This window comes from Crotalus tigris, unplaced genomic scaffold, assembly GCF_016545835.1.
Source record: "Crotalus tigris isolate CLP2741 ecotype Arizona unplaced genomic scaffold, ASM1654583v1 scf7180000021493.194949, whole genome shotgun sequence".
NCBI classification, from domain to species: domain Eukaryota; kingdom Metazoa; phylum Chordata; class Lepidosauria; order Squamata; family Viperidae; genus Crotalus; species Crotalus tigris.
The window spans coordinates 89,088-115,573 of record NW_024098538.1 but is presented as its reverse complement, the minus strand read 5'-3'; the positions used below and the strand labels follow the sequence as shown (position 1 = coordinate 115,573).

Genomic DNA, 26,486 nt, shown 5'->3' with positions numbered 1-26,486 from the left:
AAAGAAAGAAAGAAAGAGGGGGGGAGGGAGGGAGGAGAACGGTATGATACAAAGACCTTGAGAAACAGAGCAAAGAGATTCTGTCTAGGAACAGTCAGATAAGAGAAGGCAGAGCCTGTGCTTGTATAATGTATTTTATGTACATATATATAGAGAGAGGGGGGGTGGAGGAGAGGAACGATGGGAGGGAGGGAGGAAGGGAAGGAGGGAGGGAGGGAGGGAGGGAAGACTAGGTCAAACCGGAAGGTGATTTCCCAGAGCCGAGCTCCATGAACATTTCAGGCAGGCTCCTCTCTGGAAAGATAACTCTGTGCTGTGCAAAGCAGCCAGAATCCGGTGGTGTGTGGGAAAGACCTGGGAGAACGGGGAGAGAGCTGCAGGCAGGGCCACAGATAGCTCAGCCACAGAAGGAAACGCCTCAGAAGGGACCCTCCCTGGGGTCTTGGCTGGGAAGACTTGCTTTGAGACTTGCAAGGTTCTGTTAAGATCAAGTAGAGCCGCTCCTTCCGGGAGCGCTTCGCATCTGGGACTGCCCTGCAAGGCTGACAGGCCGTTTGAAAAGAACGAATCGACCAGGCAGGAGCTCCAAGGCTTTACCTGGAAATATGTAGGCATTGTTTCCCTGGCCCGGTTTGAAGGACCGCCCGTCCCTCAGCTTCACGGGCCCAAATGGACTGCCGCTTGCAAACAGGCAGCGCCCCTGGCAAAAGAGAGAAACGAGTGAGCCGAGGCACTTCTGGAACCGGGTCTTTGGGGTCTTAGGAAAGCCCGGCAGGGTCGAGGCGTCTGATCTCCGGAGGGAGAATGTTCCAGCGGGTGGATCCCATGGCAGAAAAGGCACATCTCAGCGCCCCAAGCGGTACAGGCCAGGGGGTCTCCCAACCTGGCAACATTAAGACTTGTGGACTTCAACTCCCAGAATTCCCCAGCCAGCATGGAGACCCCCTGCTTGGTCAAGGAGACGTGAAGCAAATCCCTCCCGCCTGACTCGATTGGACAGGCAGAAACAACGGGGGAGCAGCCCAGTCCCAGGCCCTGGGGGTCTTTAAGGGTGATCACCTTCCTCCCTGAATTGCACTTGAATCGTTCTTCGCATGCAGAAAAAAGAAGGATTTTTGGCTAGCAGTTTTTCCTTCTTTTTTCATGCAGGAAGGCCGGGGCGAGACAGAAATGTGCAATTTTCAATCCAGTCTGAAAGGGTGCAGGTCAGAGGGCAACAAAGAAAAACGTCCCGTTCAGCCAGGGATCAGGGCCGGGCGGTGCCTGGGCGAGGCTCACCAGCCGCTCCCCGAAGTCCTTCCTGGGAGGGTTGGTAAAGGGGCAGAGCGTCGCCCTACAGCTCCCAGCAGCCAAGGGGCCTGCCTTGCTCAGAGGCTGCGAGGAGCCTCTGCCACCTTTGGAAAGGCTTTTACAGGTAGCCCTCGACTTACGACCACCACAGAGCCCAACATTTTTGTCGTTAAGTGAGACAAATACTAAGCGGGTTTTGCCCCATTTTACGACATTTCTTGCCACAGCTGCTAAATGAATCACTGCAGTTGTTAAGTTAGCAACCCGCTTGTTAAGTGAATCTGGTTTCCCGATTGTCAGAAGATCACAAAAAGTGATCACATGATCCAGGGACATTGCGACCATCATAAATATGATCCACTTGCCAAGCATCTGAATTTTGATCACGTGACCCTGGGGGGGATGCTGGAAAAGTTGTAACTGTGAATAATGGTATTGAGTCACTTTTTTCAGTGCCGTTGTAACTGTGAACGGTCACAAAATGAACTGTTGTAAAGTTGAGGACTGCCTGTACATCCATATAATTCATCCAGATATTTTTATATCCCACCCCTCATTTAGACTAGAAACTGGGAGACAGTGAATGGGTTAGCCTAACCCTAACTCTAACCCCCCCCCAAAAAAAACGTGTGTCTAGTTTTGGCAAAACCACGCCCATAGAAAACCATCGGTTTGCTTAATGACTACAGGGTTTGCTAAATAACTAGAGTGGCCACTTTATGACCATTGTGTTTGCTTAATGCGTGTTGTAAAAATAGAGTTCTAAAATGGGGTGGGTTGTGTGTTTTACGACTGTTACGACTTATGACTGCAATGGGCACGCTCTGTTATGGATGTTTTAGTCAGAGACTACCTCTATTTTCTGTCTAAATGTAAGAACTGCTTAATGTCATTGGACCAAGGTCTTCCTGATACAGGAATCTTGAACTTTTACACAATAAAATATTTCTTTAAGGCAGTTGAGATATTATTCCCATTTTTTTTGACTGGGGTGAGTGAGTTAACAAGGACTTAGGGAAACTGTAGCTCTGTAGCTGACTAAATCCTAAATAAGAACAACTATAATTTGCCCAGCTAAGATATTGTTTGACATTTGCATTGCGGTGGAACGGGACGCAGGAAGGCAGGGCTCTGCCTCCCACGCCCGATTTCGCCCTGCTAGGGCCCTTGTGATCATGGAGAGACAGTGATCTTTCCATTTGATCCAAGGAAAGCTCTCCAAACCAGCAGGGGAAAGACCTGCTGCACTCCTGTGGCCGGCCAATAGCTGCTGACAACCAAAGAAGAAAAGGCACCAAATAACACATCGTAAACAGCATGTTTGAAACTGGGTGAGAATATTGATCCTTTTTTTACTATTTTACAACTGAATCTCCTGGGAAAGGCTCCGAAGAAGTTAAAAACCTCTGAATGTAAACAGAAGCGGCATTTTAATTTTATAGGGGACAGAAATGTACAATACTGAAGTGGAAGTAGCATAAAGCTACAGTTTGATAAATTTGAGAACTGAGATAACTGTTAAGATTTTCTCTTTGAAAAAAAAAAACCATTGAGGTGAAATATAAGAAATCAATCCCTTGTTTTAAGAGTGGAAAATGGACTTTGATTTACATCTAGTGGTGGATTTTTGTATAGCACTATAATTTGCTTCCTGGCTGCTTGGTGGCTCCTAGCTTGGGATAGCTGGCAATAAAGGAAAATATTTTGGCATCACTTTGACCTTCTTGAATTATAAATACCTACTGAGCTTTGACTTCTAACCTCAAGAGCTAGTGGGAGAGAAAGAAAATATTGACCTTGGACTATACCTGGCTGCGAGAGACTTTTGAGCTGTTTTCAGAGAGGTTGAACATTTTGAACATTGTGGATTACAACCTGTCCTGATTGACAACTTTTGGATACTCGAGACAAAGGATCACTATAAAATATTGCTTTCATGACTGAACCTATATTCTGGAATCTATTGGATTATAACAGATATATATACTGTAATGACCAGAAAACTAAAGGAAACTTTGATCTACTCTTACTGAGACTGGTGATACTAGAAGATCTCCAGGAACGATGCCTCAAGAAAAAACAAACACTTTTCAGAAGGAAATATATTCTGTGCTACAACTAATTCACCAAACAGTTGTTGCAGACAAAGAGGACATAAAATCATAATGAGACTAAAAACAATTTAGACAATATAAATAAGCGAATCTCCAAATTAAATCCACAAATCGAAAGTTCCCAGATAACGACTACAAATAAACCAGAAATCAGAAGACAAAACAGAGGAAATGGATTTAGAGATGGAAGAGATAAAAGAAGGGCAATATAAATGACTTATATACAAACAAAATACTGCAAGACTTAGCTATAACAATGAAAATGCAAAACAGCCTTTACCCCTTAGGTTTGCAAAATACATCTGATGGCAAGGAAGAAGATTGCAAAAAATGGAATTTAGAGCTGTTAGGGGAAATATCACAACTTGGGAGACAGGGAATGAAAAGAGAAATTGAGGGAGAAAGAAATTGGGAGTTGTTTAAGGAATATAAATGGGCGGAATTCCCCCCCCCTCAAAAAAAAAAACCCTACCTAAATTGTCTTCCTCATGCTAAGCAATTTTCATAAAAATAGAAAGAAAATACCTGGGCGATCTAATTGCCCTGGCTTGGAAAGCTACTTGGCAAAGATAGAAAGAGTCAGATTTAAAAAACAGAAGGTTTGACCTTTTAGAGGGGCATTATATGTTTAAATACTTGTTTGAATAAGATTAAAAGAACAGATAACCCTTAGATATGATTAGACTTTTATAATGAAAGATATGATTTAGAACTAAAATAACATTTTTTTTCTTTCTTTTTTTGATATGGGAAATAAGAAGATAAGAGGAGGATTGATATGAATACAACTTTTAGCTATGTAAATGTAATTAAAATTTAAAAAATTATAACTGACAAAAGATATTTCAAATACTGGTAAGAAATCAAACCCTAACATGACCACGAAAAACAGGATATTGATTTATGAATTGATATTATTGTTATTTGTATGATAGTAGTAAAATATGATGAAGATGCTTATATCTAACTCTGTATACATTAACAGTACCAAAAGTTGTAACTGTGTAATGAGGGAAAAATGGAAAAATATGGGGAAGAAAGGAGGATCAGTAGTATTGAACACATTTATATTGAAGACGTTAATGTTAAATATATGAACCCAGAAAATATATTGTTTATTAAGCACTAAAGATAAGACATTACAGGTATTTTTTTTTTTTTAAATTTATAAGCCGCCCCACTCCCGAAGGATTCTGGGCGGCTAACAATAAAAAACACATAAAACATAACAAAACAACAATACAAAAACAATCATCCAGGGGTAAGGTTTTATAAACCCCAGGCCGGCCGGAAAAGCCAGGTCTTAAGTAGCTTACGGAAGACCAACAGGGTGGGAGCGGTCCTAATCTCCGGGGGGAGCTGATTCCAAAGCGTGGGCGCCATCACAGAGAAGGCCCTCCTCCGCGGCCCCCCCAAATGGCACTGTTTGGCCGACGGGGCCCGAAGGAGGCCCAGCCTGTGGGATCTAACCGGATGTAGGGAACTATGAGGTAGTAGGCGGTCTCGCAAATAGCCTGGCCCTGAGCCATATAGGGCTTTAAAGGTAATGACCAACACCTTGAATTGGACCCGGAGACCAATAGGCAACCAGTGCAGCTCACGGAGGATAGGTGTAACGTGGGTGTATCGAGGAGCATCCACTATCACTCGCGCGGCTGCATTCTGGACCAACTGTAGTCTCCAAATACTTTTCAAGGGTAGCCCCATGTAGAGCGCGTTGCAGTAGTCTTCAATTTATGACTACTTGCTTAGCAGCAGACCTCTTCACAGCTACTAACAATCCAGATTCAATTTAGGACACTGCTCAACCTCTCAGGTCATGTGATCAGATTTCAGACACTTGGCAGCCAGTCCACATTTATGGCCATTTGCAGTATCCTGCAATCATATGACCAGAATGTGTTTTGTTTTGGGGTTTTTCTGCCAGAAACCTGTATTTGCTTCTATTTTTTGGCAAAAAAAAAAACAAAAACAATGTGGACAGCAAATTCACAAAGTCACTGCGGAAAATCATAAAATCAAGTGCAGTCACGTGACCCGCTTAATAACTAGCACAACGTACAAACCATAAATTGTAGTCCTACGTCAAGGACTGCCCAGTGGTGGGATTCAGCCAGTTCGCACCGGTTCGGTAGAACTGGTAGCTAAATTTTGTTGAGTTCGGAGAACCAGCTGAACCCATGCTGCTTCTGGAAGTCCATTTTAGCCTCGGAGGTCTGAAGAAGGTCTCCCAGGCCTAGAATGGCCCATCAGAAGTGTGTTGATGTCACTTCCGGAAGTCCGTTCTAGGCCTTGGAGACCTGGAGGAAGCCTCCCAGGCCTAGAACAGGCCACAGGAAGTGCATGGATGTCACTTCCAGAAGTCCATTCTAGGCCTCAGAGGCCCAGGCCTGCATCCACACAGAGAACCGAATGTTTCGGTATTTGAATCCCACCACTGGGACTACCTGTATCATAAACTCTCCCCAGATCAGCTCACCTCAGGGCATCATAATGGAAGAGAGCGGCTCCATCCCAGAGGGGACTGCCTTCAGGCAGCTCCAACAAGTGAGCCAAGTGGCGAAGCCCAGGAGAAAAACCATCATGCTCTAAGATTGTTCGGAATTTTAGCTTACCTCTGTTAGTGTGTACGCCTCCTCAGCCGTACATTCTGCTTTCACGGTAGGGTTACTCAGTGCAAATATGATGGGTCTCTGATTGATGTCGGCCATCGCTTTGATGACATCATGAGAAAACAGCCGCCCAGCCCCGGCAACTCCTGAAAGTGGAAATAAGACCACGGCTCAAAGAAAATGTTCCAAATATTTTCAGGCAGGTGGGGCAGAAGCTGTCCGAACAGTGTGACAAGCTATAAATCTCTGTGTTGAGAAATTTGGACAGAGTGTGGCCACTGCAGGAACGTTTTGGAATGAAGCGACACACATTCCCTGAATTGTATGCAAGCTCCCACTTGTTGTAAGGAAAAGAATAAAGTGAAAAGAACTCCATTTTTCTGTAGTCAGCAAGGCTCTCTAGACCAGCGTTTTTCAAACTTGGCAAGTTTAAGCGACGTGTGAACTTCAACTCCCAGAATTCCCCAGCCAGGACTTCAACTGGGCTTCAATTCCCAGAATTCCCGTCAGTCATGCTGGCTGGGGGATTCTGGGAGTTGAAGTCCACACATCTTAAACTTGCTGAGATTGAAAAACACTGCTTTAGACATTTGGAAATTCCAACATCAGAAATGTAGATGTAGAAGCAGCAAATCCATCGGATGAGTAACCTGGGAATGGTCTGAAACGCTCACCGATAATGGCAGAAGGCTGAAGAACGTTCACCGCATCCAAGAAAGATTTGGGTATGTTCCCTGGAGCTGGATGAGTAAAGGGCTCCTGGTTGACGTCTATCGCTTCTGCCCGGCCCTAAAAGGTGATGAAATAAAAAACAACTGGTCGGGAAACCAAAACCAACATGGATCTAACACTGGATGGGCTCTTTCCAAAACTGACAGGCGCCCTACCTTTATCAACAAGCCATCTTTATCAAACATCCAAATTTTCTTGCAAGCTTCTTCTGCAGAAAGACCATTTTCCACCATAGCCATGAGGATGAGGTTTGCAATCCCAAGGGCGGCCTGATGGAGAAGAAAAAGAGGAGAAAAAGTGCGGATTTGGCAGGGCTGTGTTGGCATCAATAAAGCCACTTGGAATTCAATTTCCAGAGGACACTAAAACAAAGAAAGAAGTGACGCTTGGCATGTCACTCTCTCGGTTTCTATAGGCTTATTGAATGGCTATTCCACTTTTTTCCACCAAGGAGAAAGAGCACTTGAGACTACAAATGCTAAAGGGACATGCCACGCAGAAGTTTAAAAAATAAGTAAAATAATAGCAATAAGAGCCAGCTTGGTCTAGTGGTCAAGGCACCCGGCGAGAAAGTAGGAGACTGGGAGTAGCCTAGTCCGGCCTTAGGCAAGGAAAACCAGCTGGTTGACTTTGGGCCAGTCACTCTCTCCAACCCACCTCAAAGGGTTGTTGTGAGGAAAACAAGAGGAGGAAGATGTGTTGGATATGTTTGCCACCTTGAGTTATTTGTAAAAATAATAAAGCCAGTATCCAAATACAAAAAATGAAAATTAAAGTACAGGCAGTCCTTGACTTACAACTGTGAGTATAGAATGACGATCATACATCGCAGTCATTAAGCAGATTACTACATGACTGCACCCGGTTTTATGACTTTTCTTTTTTAAAAAAAAATATATATATTATTGATTTTTTTAATTTTTAAGAAAAAGTACTCAGGATACACCGTGGTGTTTGGGTAATCAGACATCCAAAAGTAAAAACATAAATAAACGACTCAACTTAATACATTCACTGTCCCCTCTCTATTTCCCTCAAATAACATGATATGTTTAAAATATTCCATTTCTAAATTAAATTTCTATTACTACTAAACCTGTTTTAAAACTTTATCAGTTTACAATTACCATAATCAAATTCAACTTTAAATCAATAAGTTATCAATTCAGGTATCCCTTCCAGATGTATTCTAATTCTTAATCTCTCTCCTCCCTCCTTTTATCACCAATCTTTTATTTCTTCTTCCACTACACAATAGCTATCTTAGTTAAAAAAAATAATGTTAAACCTTAATTCGTTTCAATTCATTACACAAACTTCAAATTTCATCCAACTGATTATCATACCTTACCACATCTATGTTATTGTACAAAAAGATCACCTAACTAATTTAAAACACTCCATTAGTTATTAAAACCATCCAAATCTAAGAAATCAACATTTTTCAATTCCAATATATAATTTTCATCAAAATAAATCTATTATTCCAAAAAGTACATTCTTAATCTATCTAAAATATCTGTTCTAATAATCACCCTCGTATATATATATATTTATATTTTTTCTTGCTTCTAACTCTAAATCATAATCCTTAAAACAATCCATAAATCCAACATTGCCTTTTAATCCATTACACAATTTTAAATTTCTCTTTTCAGTCTAATTCTGGCTTTTTTTCTGTGCCAGGCAGGTTTCCATAAAGACGCTTCCCTTTCAGCCAGTAGATCTATTTTTGTTGCTTGCAGTAGCCTTTGAAAGAATAGAAATCCCATCCTCTGCATTAAACATCTATTTCTCTCCTCCTTGAAGCATCGTTGCTTTGTAGTTTGAGATCTCAATCTTTGCTTCTTCTGTTCCTCTAAGTTGCAGATGGAAGGTTTATAAGATAGAATAAGTTTCTCTTTTATCTCTGTTGATTCCTCTTCTAATATGTTTTGATTTATACCATCGTCAGATGTAGCCTGGACATCCATTTGAACGTTTGAAGTGAAATTTCTGGATCTTAGTTCTGTAGTAAACTTTTTCATTGTAGCACATATTTCTGCAGTAGCCTCATAGATATTTTCCAATATAAGTGTACAGTTTAATTGTGACTGAGGTTTCTCCATTTTGATAGTGATTTAAAAAGTCTCTTTTTTTCTTTTTTGTGTATACTTGATATAATTTAGGCAATATCCACCCCCCCACAGTTCCCACAGCTGCACAGCTTATCTTTTCTCTTCAAAGTATTTTGAAGGTCAGGTCTGTTCCATTTTCAAACCAAGTAACCAGAAGTTGCAGTATTAAATTTTCATCACTAGATGTCCTCAGTAAATTAAATAAGGTCTTTTCCAGACACCATTTCCTTTTTTCTATCTTTTAAAGTATAATGTTAAAAAGAAATAATCTTCCAGCATAGGATGATAGTACAGTTCTTAGAAAGAGAGGAAATTTTTTTTCTGTACCCCCAAAAATATAGAAATAAAATATAGTCTTTAAAATTTTGTTCTATTTTTATAGAACACCTTTCTTCCCAAGGAATGTAGAAGCTGCCTTTTCAAGCCAGGGAAATTATTCCAACAAGGCTCTTTCAGGTACCAAAAACAAAATAAAATAGAATAGCAAAGAAAAATCTCACCCGGATTCACCACAGGGATTCTTACAGCTTAGATGTTCTTTGACTTGCGGTTTGAAGCAGCAGGGTGATCGGCCATTTTACTGGCCGATCTTCTTTTCCGTCGGCCCTCAGAGATAGCTCGGACAGCTGAAGGAGCCGCCGCTCCTCATCAGCAGAGCCTCCTCGACAGAAGTTGCACCCTCCAGGGCGACTTTTGACCCGCATAAGGGTCTAACAACGGAGGGAAGGCTAGCCAACGAGGAGACGAGTCTCCCCGTGCGACTAGGAATGCTGCGAACCAGAACTGGAAGTTGGTTTTATGACTTTTCTGTGGCAGTGGTTAATGACCACTATGGTCATTAAACAAGCCCATTGCACCAACTGGGGATTTTTGCCAAAACCAGAGATAAACCCTGATGTCCAACAACCCCCCCCCCCGCTGAAAACTGTGGTTATGTGGTTATGCAGAATAGACAGCAAATGATTATAAAGGCAGCCCCGTCGCTAAGCACCCAACGCATGCAGTCATGTGACTGTGGGGGAGGGGCAGCCCTTGGGCCTTCGAAACTGGGTCAGATGCAGATGAACTGGAGCTCCATTCACAACTTTGAACGGTCACTAAGCAACCAACAGTCATTGAGCAAGGCCTACCTGTACTGTTTTAAAAGCCTGATAAAATAATACAGTGAGAATCATAGTTTAAGTTATTCAAAAGGCAAGAGTGAAAAAGGGCCCACCTGGAAAGCAACTGGCTGAATCCTTAAGGCTAATGGCCACATTTTTCATATTGGGGGGGGGGACCCTAATTTAAGGCTCTGCTGAAATGCAACAGGGTAACTGGGAACAGCAGGGAGCTGGATCCCACAAAAATGAGTTTAAGGATGACGTGTAACCCAGGCTGCCAAATGCCCAACCCCACAACACCACCTAGGCCAGCAGGTTTTCCACTTGGCAATTTTAAGATGCAGGGACTTCAACTCCCAGAATACCCCAGCCAGTGGGCAAAAAACAGTCTTCCAGGGTAGCCTTGCACAGAGGGCACTGCGGCAGTCTAGCTCTAACCTATCCCAGCTCTGTTTGGCTCAACAACCGTTCATATTTGACAACTAAATGCAAAGTACACGGGCTCAAATTTGTTGCAGCAGTCTAACTGCACGACTCACTTCTCCTGCCCCAAGGAAGAGGATCCGGTGGTCGGCGAGCGGCTTCCCAATGACCTTCTCTGCTGCCAGCAATCCAGCCAAGGCGACCGCTGCGGTCCCTGGGGAAGGAAGGACACGCCATGTCTCCGGAGCTTAAAAGGCAGAAGCGAGGAAAACGGAGCCCAAAGGGGCACACGGGGAATAGGCTGACTGCTTACCCTGTATGTCATCGTTGAAAATGCAGTATTTTTCTCGGTATTTCCTCAAAAAGCGGAAGGCGTTGTGATTGCCAAAGTCTTCAAACTGAATGAGGGTGTTCTGGCCGTACCTGGAAGGCACAGGCAGCATCCGTGTCAGCCACGTAGACCCTGCACACCTCTCCAATTTAAGTGTCCTGAGCAAGCACCTGGTATTTGCACACAGGCAGTCCTCAACTTACAACAAAATGGTTGAGCGACCATTCAAAATTACAGTGGCACTGAAAAAAGTAATTTCTAGCCTTTTTTCACACTTTACGAGTATTGCAGCCTCCCCGGGGCCACGTGATCAAAATTCAAACACCTGGCAACCGGCATGTACTTACGACGGTCGCAGTGTCCTGGGGTCACACGATGATCCCCTTTGGCGACCTTCTGACAAGCAAAATCAACGGGGAAAGCCAGATTACTAATCTAACAACTGCAGTGATTCACTTAACAACTATAGCAAGAAAGGTTGTAAAATGGGGCAAAACTCACTTAACAATTGTTAAATGAAGAAACAACAGAAATTCCAGGCTCCGTTGTGGTCAAAGTCGAGAGCCATCTATACTACCTATGCAGAGGTATACCTAAAGGCACAAATGACCAGGGTCAAATGTGTCAAACTTTGGACACGTTTTAGGAGGAAATCCAGTTCTATGGAAAAGGCTCCAGTGCTGGGAAAGGTGGAAGGAAGGAAGGAGAAGAAGAAGAAGAAGAAGAGGACAACCAACAGCGAAGTGCATGGATACATCATATCTTTGTTTCTGTTTTTTAACTATGCTAATGTTGCTTCAGGGCATGGGTCTTGAGGTTTTCCCATTGCAGAAGGGCAGGATGTCACTCACACTGCTTCCTCTTAGGGAATTCCACTGCTAAATTTCAACTGTGTGGTTAAAAAAAACACCCTTTGGCCCACAAAAAGGGGAGTTTGTGACCATATTCATCTCTTGGGATGCCAGTTGTCAATTCTCATCTTTGCTAAATAGATCAACGTCTTCTTGGTCATGCAGGAAAGGCTGTCTGTTGACCTGCACGGATTCTTTCCATGCTTGCAGTGGAACAAGGCTCAAGATTTATACCTGCCTACCACGGCTTCCATGAATTCATCAATTAGTTCATCATAAAGCTGCGAGCGGTCTCGTTTCTGATATAACCCCATATAAAATGGATCTTCCAAAAGTGTCTAGGAAAATGGAAAAACAAAGCAAAGTCACCGCACCGATCTCTGACACTGAATTAGACTCTGTCACTCCTAGGAAACCTGGATATTTGCAGGACATTTTCTGAGAAGGCTGTCACGGCATGGATAGTCCTTGACTTACGAGCAGAACTGAGACTGGAATTTTAGTCACTAAGCGATGCAATCAGGAAGCGAATCATCACGTGATCAGACCCAATTTTACAATATTTTTATTGCGGTTGTTAAAAGAATCACGGAGGTTGTTAAGCAAATCATGTGACTGTTAAACAAGTCATGCGGCCGTTAAGCAAATCTGGCTTCCCCAATTGACTTTGCTTCTGGGAAGCCCGCTGGGAGGGTCGCAAACCGTCCTGGGATGCTGCAGCTTCATATATGGCAAGTTGCTCGCCAAGCACTTGAATTGTGATCAGGTGACCAGGTTGTGACCTCAAGGACAGACCGTAGGTCACTTTTTGCGAGGCCATAACTTTGAACCACCAATAAACGAACGGTCATAAGTCAAGGACTACCTTTGGTGGAACTTTAAACCCTTGGTCATCTATTAGAAATATTCTACAAATGCCGCAAAGAGATTCGCATTTAAGAAAAAGGTACTAAGAATGTGTTCACAAACATGTCAAAATTCTTCAGTGCTAGACAAGGCCCCGGGGGGCTTCTGTGACTCGGATGTTTTAAGCAGAAGAGGACTAAGAAAAGTGTGCCGAGTCACACTTTGTCACAAAACAAAGACAACTGTTGGAGAACGTGAATATCATACAGGTAGTCCTCGACCTACGACCATAACTGAGCCCAAAATTTCTGTTGCTAAGCGAGACAGTTGTTAAGTGAACTTTGCCCCATTTTACAACCTTTCTTGCAAGTTGTTAAGTGAATCACTGCAGTTGTTAAATTAGTAATACAGTTGTTAATTGAATCTGGCTTCCCATTAACTTTGCTTGTCACAAGGTCACAAAAAGGGACCACGTGACCCCCGGGACAATGCAACGGTCATAAATATGAGTCAGTTGCCAAAGGTCTGAATTTTGATCAATTGACCGTGGGGATGCTGCAACGGTTGCGACTGTGAAAAATGGTCATAAGTCACTGTTTTCAATGCCGTTGTAACTTTGAATGGTCACTAAATGACCTGTTGTTGACCTGTTGTAAGTCGAGGATTACTTGTAGTGGGAAGAGCTGGGAGGAACTTCCAAGTTAATCTAGCCAAACTCCCACTGTGTGGCATCTCACCCCACCAATGAACACCACTGACGAGCAAGTGGTATCTGGTGGGTGTAGAACATGTAACAACTTACCTGATTGTCAGTTCCAACATCGATACACACAGGAAGGCACTTGTCAGGTTTTATTCCAGCACAGGCGGTGTATAAACAGAGTTTGCCAACTGGGATTCCCATTCCATACACTCCCAGATCCCCAAGGCCCAAGATACGTTCTCCATCTGTGACAACAACAGCCTTGAAGGACAGAAGTGGATATAGAAGTGCATCAGATTACAAGAAGAAGGAAAGACAATGTGACAAAGAATTCATAGTTTAGCTGGCGAGCGTACCCCCTCTCTATTTGTTAGCTGCACTCCAGGAAACTTATCTGGTACTAGAGCAGTGGTTCTCAACCTTTCTAATGCCGCGACCCCATAATACAGTTCCCCATGTTGTGGTGACCCCCAACCACTTATACATCACCGGGTGCCAGGGGTGTGGCCAAAGAAAAGGGGGGAAAAATGGCAGACAGCCTTGTTTGGCGACCCCCGTGAAATGGTCGTTCGACCCCAAATGGGGTCCCGACCCACAGGTTGAGAACCACTGTACTAGAGAAAATCCAGCTGAAAGAAGAAAATACAGCCAGTACCTTCACATCATTCTCTGGCCAGTTGTTTACCACAGATCGGATGTGGCCCTTATCTGTTACGGCAATGTATAATCCTCTGCAAAGAAATCAAAGCAGAAATGCAAGGATCAACCTGGTATACTTTCTCCTTATTCATTTTAAAAAGTTGAATATGACACCTTGAAAAAAAACAGGTAAAACTAAGATAGCACTTGAGATCCATGTCATTGTTAAAAGCTTACAGAATCTGCAAAAAAGCAAAATTTATCTGATTTTAACATTCACATCCAGTTAATTTTGTCATGTGAAATGAAGCAGGAAAAAATATCTCTGAACAGGCAATAATACTGAATAAGTACAATTCAGAAAGGAAAGGAAGATTCAAAACACTTGAGCGGAAGATGGAAAGATTCAGCACAGCCCACCCCCCACATAGTCAGTAAAATTCACAAAACTTGCCAAGATGGACAAATTGACTCCTTTGATTAAAGACAGTATTTACATTTATTGATAACTGAAAATCCCTTATGGACTCTTTGCATAAAAATGAGGGAAAAAAATGAACTTTAGATTTATGGTTTTAATGATTAGGCAAGATATTTTATAGAATGAAAAGAGTCATGATATAATTTTAGATGAAAAAATAAAGTACAATTGTCTTTATATCATTCTTCTGTTTTCTACTTTGTTTTATTTTTTTAATTGCAGTTTTAGCTTTTTCTTTTATTCTCTTTCCATTTTTCTTTCCTCTGTTTTAGTTTGTATTGCTTATTATAACTTAACATGTTCAATAAAAACTATTAAAGAAAACCCAAATAGTTGAGTGAATGTTGTCTTTTTCCCATTATTCTCTGACAAGAAAGAGCAGTATCAAGTTCCAGGATAAAAATTATTTGTTACTACAAGGGGGGGGGGAGAAATCTTTATCATCCTTCATCAACTTGGTCCAACTCAATTAGAGAGCTCTAACAGGGCTATTTTTATGTAGATTGTACCATAATCATTTCTTTTATTTACTTTGTATAGATTGAGGTGCCACCCAATTCTAGTGTGAGATGTGTTATCCATATTGTGGCACTGATGCTCTGAATTGGATTCACTAAATTAACCTGATCATATGCAAAGTTATCAGCATTCAAGCTGCTGGGGGAAAAAATTATCACAACATTTACTATCTAGCTCAGTGTCTCTCAACTTCAGCAACTGTAAGATAGGTGGAGTTCAACTCCGAGAATTCCCCAGCCAGCCCTGGAATTCCGGAAGTTGAAGTCCACCCTTCTTAAAGTCACTGAGGCTGAGAAATACTGAGCCAGCTTATTTAGTGAAATCAAAATTATCAGCTAGATTGAGCCTTAGAAAATCCATGTCTCTTTGGCTTCTACAAATAAGAATTTTTGTGATGAGGGCCAGGAAATGAACATTTATTCCAGGAAGTGAGGAAGATCTAAATAATAATGAAGAAAAACATAAATCATTTTATTTAGAAGATTTATACAGCCCTTCCCCAGTTAGCAACTCTCAGGAAGGTAGAAAATAGAAAATGGACTCTAAGTAGAAACAAAACACGGGTGAAGAAGAAGAAAAGAAGAAGAATAAGACAAGAGGACCCAGATTGTTGGGGGCAATGTAAATATATATATACATTGCTTATTGGTGTACACCGCTTAGAGAGTGCTCGCACTTAAAGCGGTATATAAGTCTCATAAATAAATAAATAAGAGAAATCGAAATTTTTAATGTCACCATCAATTCTTTGGGTTACTACAGTCAGCAGAAATAGTGCTTTATTGAGGAATACCAAGTTAATAAATAACAAACATAAAATTAAAAAGAATAGTGAGTCTGTTATTGAGTTTCCAGAATGAAAGAGCAGAAATATTCGTGACAATTACATAAAAAAAATCATAAGGCTGTCCTTACTTTGGCCTTCTAAAAATATGCCCATACTGGGAACACGCAAGGCCTACTGTTGGTGTGTAGACAATGGGCATTAATTGTTCAATATCATCTTGTAGAATCCTATAGAACAGCTTCTCATTTCTTTCCTGAATTCCCATCACGTAGATGTACCTGTGGGCAGAGAAGCGGAGAAACAATAGGAAATGTGTGTGCTTATATAGATTTACCTCTTTTGGGGGACAGATTTCAACCCTCAAACATAACACTGTATTGCCTTTCTGTCACTATCAGTTTTATTTTCTAAAGAAGCTGACTGGGATATGAGATATGGTGACCAAAATTGGCTGCATATTCCAGGTGTGGTCTTACTAGGGTTTTATAAAGTGGTAATATTACTTTGCGTGATCTTGATTCTATGCCTCTGTTTATACAACCCAGGATAGTGTTGTTTTTTTGGGTTGCTTCAGTGCCGTTGTAAATTGAAGATTACCTGTATCAATGGCTAATCTCTTTCACTGTTTATTTCCGTTTATAATTTAACTTTTCAAGTTTCTGAAACATTGTTGCTAGCAATCTGGAATATTTGGCTAGAAAGATGGGGCAGGAGCCAAGGAAGCCATCCCAAAGATGCTCTTTCAAAAGGCAACTGTACTTTCTTTGCTTTTTCCTCAAAGCCGTTTCGCTTCTCATCCAAGAAGCTTCTTCAGTTTTGACTGAATGAGAAGCAAAACATCTTTAAGGGAAAAAAACAAAGGAAGTTCAGTTGCCTTTTGAAAAAGCACCTATGGGGCAACCATGGCCTGGATGATTGAGAATCTCCACTGACAAGGAAGCAATCCAAGCGAAATGAACACCCAACAGCAAAGAACCGTACGTGTGTATAATGTAATGCAGCCTGATGCCATTTTGGGCTTTCTGGAGAGGAGACGCTAGAATCTGGGAGGACAGATGTGAAGTAGGCAATCTTGCCCCTGGCCGGGCCCCGAGAGGTGAGGATTCCAGTTTGCTAGACTGGAGGGCGAGGAAGACAAGTAAATGAAGCTGCTGTGGAAAACAAAGCAGGTGACAAGAGCTATTTTTAATACAGAATGCACATTCGAATGAATGCCAGTTTCAGATTCCATATCCAGCGTTACAGACGAACCGGGTGTAAAACATTAGGTCTTGTATATATAGTAGGTGGTTGTGAAAATGACCTTAGACTACAGACAGAATGCTGTGCATATAACTCTTCAGAAATAAACCTCATGAATCACAATTTACTCCCCAGAAAAAACGGGGCCTGGATTAGATTGCAGAAATCTTTGTATCAGGGGAAAATAATGAATGCAACTCTGATTAGCCAACATTTGTACAAGGGGAACAGCAGTTCTCTTGAGAAATATGCAGTCCAGTCGCAGGTCACTTTATGGTCAATTAACCAGCTTTTGATTTCTCCTTCCAGGAAGATTATATATTAACACTCAAGTCATAAAATATGTTTCCAGTCAACAAGGAAAAAGAAAGGCTGCTGTAACTTAAAAAGTCACTATACAACACAGACTTACCTTGAGGCAAGATGGGCAGCCTTTCAATTTTATCAACGAACACAGATGGACACTATATGTGTGTATGTACAGGCACACTGATATGCATGTGCACCCTTTCAAGATCTAGGGAAGAGGGCTACACCTTCACCGGAGGGGTGGGACCTAAATTTTCAGCCATACGGGGGGATAATTCTGAAAAAATAATTAGATTTTCTTTTTATACAACCTTTACTATTTTTATAAATAACTCAAGGTGGCGAATATATGTAATATTCCCCCTCTTATCTTCCTCACAGCAATAACACCGTGAGGTGGGTTGGGCTGAGAGAGAGTGACCCAAAGACACCAAGCTGGCTTAGGTACCTAAGGTGGGACTAGAACTCACCGTCTCCTGGTGATTGGCCCAAGGTCACCCAGCTGGCCTTCATGCCAAAGGCGGGACAAGAACTGACCGTTTTCCTGTGATTGGCCCAGGGTCACCCAGCTGGCCTTCATGCCTAAGGCAGGACTACAACTTCCAGCCTCCTAGTTTCTATCGTGGTACCTTAACAACTAGATCAAACTTTCAAGATCTCACTCAGAATAGGTGAACTAAACCTAACCCAAGGTAACCACACAGGGCAGAATTTATTTTAAAAATGGTATTAAAATGAAGTTGCCTTTGAATTTTGGTAAGGTGATCGTGGAAGACTCTGGAAAAGTTGCAAATCCAGGTTTGGGAGTGCTGCCAACCCCAACCCCTTTGTATTAAAACTAGCAATAAAATACGAATGTTGACGATATTCTGAAAATGGCAAAAAATGGAAGAGTTTGAATGCATTTGGTTCCTTTGGAGGGAGAACTCCATCAACCAGCATTCCCCCCTCTCCAGCGTGTCTGGGATATTTGCAACTGTGCTTCTCCAGATCACAACTGGAACCCAACACCAGGAAGGTGCAGAGAATCAGCTCCCAAAGAGTAGCTCTCCTCCAATCGGGTCTTACTTCTCCAAGGGATCCGTCATCTTGGCTATGTTCTTATGGAAACGTAAAGCTTGGAGGTCCTGCGTCTCGATCTTCGGAGGCAAGAGCCCTTGAAGCCCCAACATCTGCCGTTCTTTTAAGGTAAAAGCCATGCCCTGAACAGAGACAGGAAGAGGAAAAGAGAAGATTAGCCCCCACTCCAGGTATGGGGAAGTCCTTTGGCCAAACGATTTTAGTGGGATCCTACTAGTTCTTCACCTGAAAAATGATTCCCTCCTTTGTCCTTAATCAGTCCCAGAGGTGGGGAACCATGGCCCCTTTATGACTCAACAGGCCTGGTGAAGTCCACAAGTCATAAAAGGGTCACCCCTGATCCAGACCAACACGCTCTCTTTGATTTGTTCCTTTCACGTTATTTAATGTGGCTCATTTTCTTCCTATTCCAGAGTTTATTGTATTTAACACAAAAGCCGGTTATATGAGCTAGAAATTGATGCTGCATTTAATAAAAATAGGTTTTCAATTGCTCACCATGTGGCCATGATGAGTTATACTCGTGATGGGCAAGCTCCATCGTGGTCATAACTCAAGGATTACCTGCAAGTCCCCTGTTGCCCTTCTAACTACGGCTGCCATTCTTAGCCCTGATGTTTACGCAGCATGTTTCATCCTCTAGTGGGTCAGCTTCAGTGAAACAAATGCTCAACTGAGCCACCAAACCAAACCTGGATTTTAGGCACAAAGACACTTATTTTTCTCACCCAAAAAATCCCAGGTAATCGGTTGATCAAACATCTGCTATATACTACTTTTCCCTAGAGAAACTCCAGTTTCCCCCCATTTTCCCCTTCTCTCACACACAAAGTGACTGAAACAGGCTGTGCTATTCTCTTGCACTATACGGATAGTCCTCGACTTACAACAGTTCATTTAGTGACCATTCAAAGTCACATTGGCACTGAAAAAAATGAGCGATGACCGTTTTTCACAGTTACCGTCTTGGCAGCATCCCCATGGCCTTGTCATCAAAACTCAGACGCTTGGCCACTGGGTCAGACTTGTGACCTTTGCTGTGTCCCAGGACCACGTGATCCCCTTTTGCGACCTTCCGGCCAGCGAAGTCAAGGGGGGTGGAGGCAGATTCACTTAACAACTGAGTTACTAACTTATCAACTGCAGTGATTCACTTAACAACTGAGGCAAGGAAGGTTGTAAGATGGGGGCAAAACTCACCTAACAAATGTCTCACTTAACAACATAAATTTTGGGGTCAACTGTGGTCGTAAGTTAAGGACTATCTATATTGTGTGAAAGCAGCCAAACTGTAGCCTATTCCGCAATCCATGGTTAAACAAATGTTCCATAACATGACATGACACAAGCTGAGTCAACCGCAGACTGGATTACCATCTACATCATACACTAAGGCAGGGGTCCCCAACCCCCAGGTCGTGGACCGCCAAAGGGCCAGGGCAGGCAGAAAACGGGCCACACAAACTAACGAAGCTCCCATCCACGGGATGCCCATCTCTGCACGGAACCATCCCTGGTGTCCAAAAGGTTGCACTAGGTGCCACGAAAAGGGATCCCAATAATAAAGCAAAAAGGGGATTTATTACAATTGTCCACATTGCAACTCTTTAGTTACTAACCATCAACAGACTGTAGATCTGCTCAATATTCAGCTTCTCTCTCTGTCTCTCTTTTAATATCTGGCACTGCTGAATGTCTCAACACAAAGCTCCTGCAGCAGTCTTCCACCTTACATTAAGTTTCACGGCACTAGTGTGAATTTAAGACGTGGTGTACAGTACACCCATGATACACTTACCTTGTTCGTCCTGGGGTTAAGCATCAGAGGCTTCCCTTTTTCCTTCCTATGCATGCTGCGATGTGCCAACCAGGTGCAGGGGGAAGCGCCCATTCTTAACCGGGAGAGCATCGTGCATATAGTCGGCCTAGGAGAGAGAAAAAGAGGAAATGGAATAGCTCCGTCTGCTTCAAAAGGTAGACATTCAAGCAGATGTATAAAAATAGCAAGATTTTCTGATTTTAGTTAAAGAGGATGCAACTGTTTGAAAAAAGGACTGTTTATAAATAAGGCGCAAAGACTTCTTTGAGGGGTATAAATGATTGAAAGGAAGACGTCAACATTAGAGTCCTATTTCCACTAGGGGCCTTTCAGGTGGGTTTTAGGATGTACTGTTAGGCTATGGAAAAACCTTACGCTCTTTTGTTCTGTATTCTCTACACCAGTGGTTCTCAACCTGTGGGTCGGGACCCCATTTGGGGTCGAATGACAATTTCACGGGGGTCACCAAACAAGGCTGTCCACCATTTTTTTCTCCTTTTCTTTGGCCATGCCCCTGGAACCCGGTGATGTATAAGTGGTTGGGGGTCACCACAACATGGAGAAATGTATTATGGGGTCGTGGCATTAGAAAGGTTGAGAACCACTGCTCTACACCAATGTTTCTCAACCTTGGGAATTTTAAGATAGGTGGACTTCAATTCCCAGAATTCTCCAGCCAGCATGCATGGCTAGTCGGCTGAGGAATTCTGGGAGTTGTAGTCCATAAGTCTTAAAAAGTTGCCAGATTTTGGGACTCTCACTCTAAGCCAATGTTTCATTCTGTAATTTGGCATCGCTCAGTCTAGGATCCCCTGCTTGAGTTCTGTATGCAACATCTAAATTTCCCAAAAGTCTGCTGGGTGGGGACTCTGAGCTTCGCAAAGGGCTACACACCCTTGGAGGTGGCTTGATTATGGGCGGCTGATGAAAGGCATGGATGGTGATTGAGAAACACTGCTCTACACCCACAGCGGAAGGAGGGTCTTCTCCTTTTTTCAAGAAGGAAATGAGAATATCTCTTTCCCTTTTCTGTGTGGGCATGAAGATCTTACTACACACAAGGGAGGCGTGGCAGTTAAGGCACTGAAGGACCTTGCCCAATCATCAAAATTACAACCGACTCAAGTTACAAGGTTGCTGTTGTGGGGAAAATGTGGAGGAAGGGGATCTATCCACGCTGCCTTGAACTCCTGGATGAAAAGGCATGATATAAATCTAATCAATAAACACGGTATAATGTTATATGTTTGATACGCGTGTTCACGGGTTGCTTTCTCACTCTGCATCAACGGTCATTAGGAGGCTTATGAGTCACTTTTCAGCAAACTTTGGACCTTCCCAAGAATGTGGCCTTGAAGAGTGTTGTATTGTTGTTCCCAGGTAGAAATGGGGCCACAACTGACTGGGCACAGAGAATGTTGGCCGCTGCAGCTCAATTTGTCTCAAAGGGGATGGGTTTGGGAAGGTTACCGCGTAACCCAAGAAAAGGGAAACGTTCATTTACCCCAGTGACAAGGGCAATTCCAGTCTCAGTTCCAAGGGACGTTTACTTTGCTAGGCACTGTTTTACAGTAATTGCTATAAATTACCTGAAGTACTCAACACTGTTTTACTGAAAAGTGAAAGCAAAGGAAGCAGCTGGAGAACAGGAGATTTGTAGCCAACCGTGGATACACAATTTACAGCTAGCAAGCTTTTTTTTTAGTTCAGTGGCTGAAGAGGAGATCCCAGAACAGGATTCTCATACTTGGAATTAAATCCGCAAGACAGGTCCTTAAAGAAGGATCACAGATGCAAGCAACATCAAGGCTCAGACTCTGCTCAGAGTTGCCTAAACCATGAGATGAATGACAAATAAATAGGAAGGAAGGAAGGAAGGAAGGAAGGAAGGAAGGAAGGAAGGAAGGAAGGAAGGAAGGAGGGAAGGAAGGAAGGAAGGAAAAAAGGGAAAGAAAGAAAAAGAAAGAGAGAGAGAGAGAGAGAAAGAGAAAGAAAGAAAGAGAAATCCTTCCAGTTGTTAAGTTCAGGTGCTAATTGCACCTTCACTCAAGTGGCTCTCTTGGGCTAGGATGAGGAACAGACCCCAACAAATCATCTTCTGATAAGGGCTGTCTCCAGTTCTTTCCTGACCTTTATCTTCCCCTGCAACTCGCAGTCTTCGAGGAAGGCTGTGTCCTCCTTGGCAGAGGCCAACAGAGTCTATACTGCCTTAGAACATCAATCACGACTGGCCCAAAGCCATTGTCTGCAAAGGCCTGGGGGTTTAGGCAATACCTATAAATAGCAGCTGGGCACCAACAGCAGGCAACAATTGTCCTAGCCTGGCAAAGTTTCCCTAGGGCTGTTTGCTACGTTTGTCACCTGTGCTGAAACATCCCCTTTCCAGCGTCATCAGCAGAATTTCCCACCACTTAGTCGCCCATGCTATCTTTCCACCCAGGTCCATCTTCCCACTGGGGAGAGAGCCTCACAGCTAAAAGACAGCAGTATTTAAAAAAAAATGCTATTTTTCTGCAATGTCAATTCCTTCCTTCTCAAATATTGTCCAGTTCTAGCACCGTCGGTTAGTCCCAACGTTGTCCTGGAACTATGCTGAAGTGGAACCCAACACAGGAACGTATCATTTCTGCAACCCATCTCCCGTTTCTTCCATGCAACTGAATTCGCAGGCCTCCTGCGACAGGAAAATGACCCACCTTCACGAAACACCCCAGACTGAGCAGGCAGAGGCTGAATGATACAAAATATTTTAATCTGTCTGCTTGGAAGCAGTTATTTCCAACAGCAAATTCACATCCCAAAGGGGAACGGAATCTCCTGCAGAGAGTACAACCAGGGGGGAGGCCTCAATGGTTCTATGCATTGCTGAAGACCTGGGAAGCAAGGCAATATTTGGAAGTGACCCAGGAAGGCTCCTCCTGGTTCACTCACTGGGGGGAAAAAAAGAGGGAGGGGAAGCAAACAAGCTTCCGGTCTGCAAGGTTCGGCTATCAGAGCCAAGGTCAGGTTATCTGAGCAGCTGAGCAGGGCCCACCCACTCGCTCCGTCAGACAGGGGCCTGGAAGGGCCGCTGGTGGGTCCAGTGGGAAGAGGCTTCTCTGCCCTGGCTCCTGCCTTTGGAGCAGGGCGCCCCCCTCAAGGTGAGATCCGCACCCGCCTCTTGGCCTTCCAAAAGAGCCTGAGGACCTGCCTTCGCCAACCCTCCCAGGGTCCTGGTGGAAGACCTCACCTCCGCCCGGTCCACACACTGTTCTTTTTATCTGTTTCAATTTTAACTTTAATGTTTTAACTTCTAATGTCTGATGGTTAAATGTTCCTATTCTGTGAAGGCTTCATGGTACACTGTTTATGGTATTGTAAGCTGCCCAGAACCACTCTAGGTAGAGAGGTGGGTGCCATACACATTTAGTAAATAAATGAAATAAATAAATAGCCCCTTTTAATAAGCTGCAGTTCTAGTCTTGTTGTGGAGTTGATTTTTTGCTCTGTTTACTTGCTGGGGCTGACACACAGAGACTGTGCAATCCTACAGGCAGCACGAGGGGGTCGCCTAAGAACCAAGAGCTACCAGTGACCCTTTTTATGGTCCTCTTTCTCATTTAAGAAAAAAACTTCTGCCTTAATTTTCTCCGTTTTGCAATAGACACATAAAACCTATACATGTAGTCCTCAACTTTCAACCATTCATTTAGCGACCGTTCAAAGTTACAAAAGTACTGGAAAAAGTGACTTATGACCCCTTTTCACACTTGCAAACATTGTGGCGTGCCCATGGTTCCATGATCAAAATTCGGGCACATGACATATATGACATGTATGACATCTGCAGTGTCCCGAGATGCGCCCCTCCATGGGATCGCTATTGGTAACCCGCTGGCTTCCATCAAAGTCAATGGGGGAAGCCAGATTCACTTAACAATCACGAGATTCACTTAACAGCTACAGTGATTGGGTTAACTGTGGCAAAAAAGGTTGTAAAATGGGATGCAATTTACTTAACAATTGTCTTGCTTAGCAACACAAATTTTGACTCTATTGCGGTCATAGGTTGAGGACTACCTGTAATTCAAAAAGAGGAAATCTGCCCTCCCTCCAGATGTTGTTAAATTACAGGGTCTCTCCCCATTAGCCACACAATAAGAGTGGAAATTCAGCAACCTGTGAAACCATAAATGGCTTCCTCTGACAGATTCAGTGGCTGAATCTTAGAATAGAGCTGGAAGGGACCTTGGGAGGTCTTCTAGTCCAGCCCCCTGCTCAAGCAGGAGACCCTATACCATTTCAGAAGAGTGGCTGTCCAGTCTCTTCTTAAAAACCTCCAGTGATGGAGCGCCCACGATTTCTGGAGACAACTTCTGTTCCACTGGTTAATTGTCCTCACTGTTAGGAAGTTTCTCCTTAATTCCAGGTTGCTTCTCTCCTTGATGGGTTTCCAACCATTGTTTCTCATCCTTCTCTCTGGTGCTTTGGTGAATAAAGTGACTCCCTTTTCTATGTGGCAGCCCCCCAAATACTGGAACTCTGCTATCATGTCTCCCCTATTTCCTCTTTTCTTTAGAGTAGCCAAACCCAAGTCCTGCAGCCATTCTTCGTATGTTTTAGTCTCCAGGCCTTAACACAGTTTAAAACATAATGGGGAAACCCTTTACCTGTGCCAAACCAAACCCAGGTGAGCAGCTCTGGGCTCCTTTGCATCTGTGCCCTGCCCACTGGAATTTCCCCCCCCCCACTGTTAACTGAGGCCCCCTTGATCATCAAAGGTAGCGTAGTATTTTGCTTCAAAGAAAAATAATGTGAATATTGTATGTTTCCAACAAAATAATCATAAAGTCACTCTGTATAAATGCAGAGGCCTAATTTATAAATTAAACAATTAAATTCTTACAAGTTGTTCCAGGATATCACATTGTTCCAGGGTTCAGGTTACTAATTAACTTTATAAATGCTAACATTCTAGATACAATATTATGTTAATTACGAATTGGTATGTTGGGCCAAAGTTATGCAGTCTGGCTTTGAACTCAGATTCTGTTCCACGTCATAAATAAAGTAAAGATACGCTCATAAATTAGATTTCTTATTTGATGCCAGTAACGTAAAGGTCCTTTGGACATTTTTGACAAAAACAAAGGAAGCAAAAGATGCCTGTGGTTTTTTTTAAACAAAAATAGTTCTTTTTGCAGCCACTGTATTTAGTTGCCCACGTAAACGCGTGTGTGGGTGCATCCTAAATCACAACTTAGTAATAGTAATAGTAATAGTAGTAAAGTTGGAAGGGACCTTGGAGGTCATCTAGTCCAACCCCCTGCTCGGGCAGGAAACCCTAAACCATTTCGGACAAATGGCTGTCCAGTCTCTTCTTAAAAACTTCCAGTGTTGGAGCATTTACTGCTTCTGGAGGCAAGCTGTTCCACTGATTAATTGTTCTCACTGTCAGGAAGTTTCTCTTAGTTCTAGGTTGCTTCTCTCCTTGATTAGTTTCCACCCGTTGCTTCTTGTCCTGCCTTCAGGTGCTTTGGAAAATAGCTTAATTCTCTCTTCTTTATGGCAGCCCCTGAGATATTGGAATACTGCTATCATGTCCCCCATTGTCCTTCTCTTCGTTAAACTAGACATACCCAATTCTCGCAACCGTTCCTTATATGTTTTAGCCTCCAGTCCCCTAATCATCTTTGTTGCTCTTCTCTGTATTCTTTCTAGAGTCTCAACATCTTTTTTACATCGTGGTGACCAAAACTGGATGCAGTATTCCAAGTGTGGCCTTACCAAGTCATTGAAGAGTGGTATTAATACTTCACGTGATCTTGATTCTATCCCTCTGTTAATGCAGCCTAGCACTGTGTTGGGCTTTTTGGCAGCTGCAGCACACTGCTGGCTCATATTTAGGTGATTGTCTACTAGGACTCCGAGGTCCCTCTCACAGTTACTACTATTGAGCATGGTGCCACCTATGCTGTACTTGTGCATTTGGTTTTTCTTGCCTAAATGTAGAACCTTGCTTTTTTCACCATTGAATTTCATTTTGTTAGTTAGTGCCAAGTGTTCAAGTCTGTCCAGATCCTTCTGTATCTGAAGCCTGTCTTCTGGAGTGTTGGCTATTCCTGCCAGCTTGGTGTCATCTGCCAATTTGATGAGTTCCCCATCTATCCCTTCATCCAAATCGTTGATGAAGATGTTGAAGAGTACTGGGCCCAGAACAGAGCCCTGGGACACCCCACTACACACGTCCCTCCATATAGATGCATTTCCATTGAGGACCACTCGCTGAGTACGGCCGGTCAGCCAGCTACGGATCCATCTGGTGGTGGTTCTGTCTACCCCACATTTTTCTATCTTGTCAAGTAGTAGGTTGTGATCTACTTTATCAAATGCCTTACTGAAGTCCAAGTAAATTATGTCCACAGCATTCCTCTGATCCACTAATTTTGTCACTTGGTCAAAGAATCGTATCTCTAAACTGTTGCCTGTTACATTGAACAGCAACCAGA

At 43.0% G+C, this 26,486-nt stretch overlaps 1 protein-coding gene across 2 annotated transcripts in view; it reads right to left on the bottom strand.

The window, feature by feature from the left end:
• The window catches only part of ME2 (malic enzyme 2), a 46,396-nt gene that overhangs the window by 11,722 nt on the left and 8,188 nt on the right, over nt 1-26,486 (bottom strand). For both annotated transcript variants that reach the window (XM_039318740.1, XM_039318739.1), the window contains exons 2-13: nt 19,978-20,104; nt 18,168-18,301; nt 15,677-15,826; nt 13,778-13,853; nt 13,222-13,383; nt 11,808-11,911; nt 10,705-10,814; nt 10,508-10,605; nt 6,904-7,017; nt 6,691-6,805; nt 6,020-6,162; nt 598-700 (exon numbers count right to left, since the gene is read on the bottom strand). In XM_039318740.1, the coding sequence (XP_039174674.1) occupies nt 598-700; nt 6,020-6,162; nt 6,691-6,805; nt 6,904-7,017; nt 10,508-10,605; nt 10,705-10,814; nt 11,808-11,911; nt 13,222-13,383; nt 13,778-13,853; nt 15,677-15,826; nt 18,168-18,301; nt 19,978-20,088 (1,420 nt within the window). In that variant the 5' untranslated portion in view covers nt 20,089-20,104. The remainder of the gene's footprint in view (nt 1-597; nt 701-6,019; nt 6,163-6,690; nt 6,806-6,903; nt 7,018-10,507; nt 10,606-10,704; nt 10,815-11,807; nt 11,912-13,221; nt 13,384-13,777; nt 13,854-15,676; nt 15,827-18,167; nt 18,302-19,977; nt 20,105-26,486) is intronic.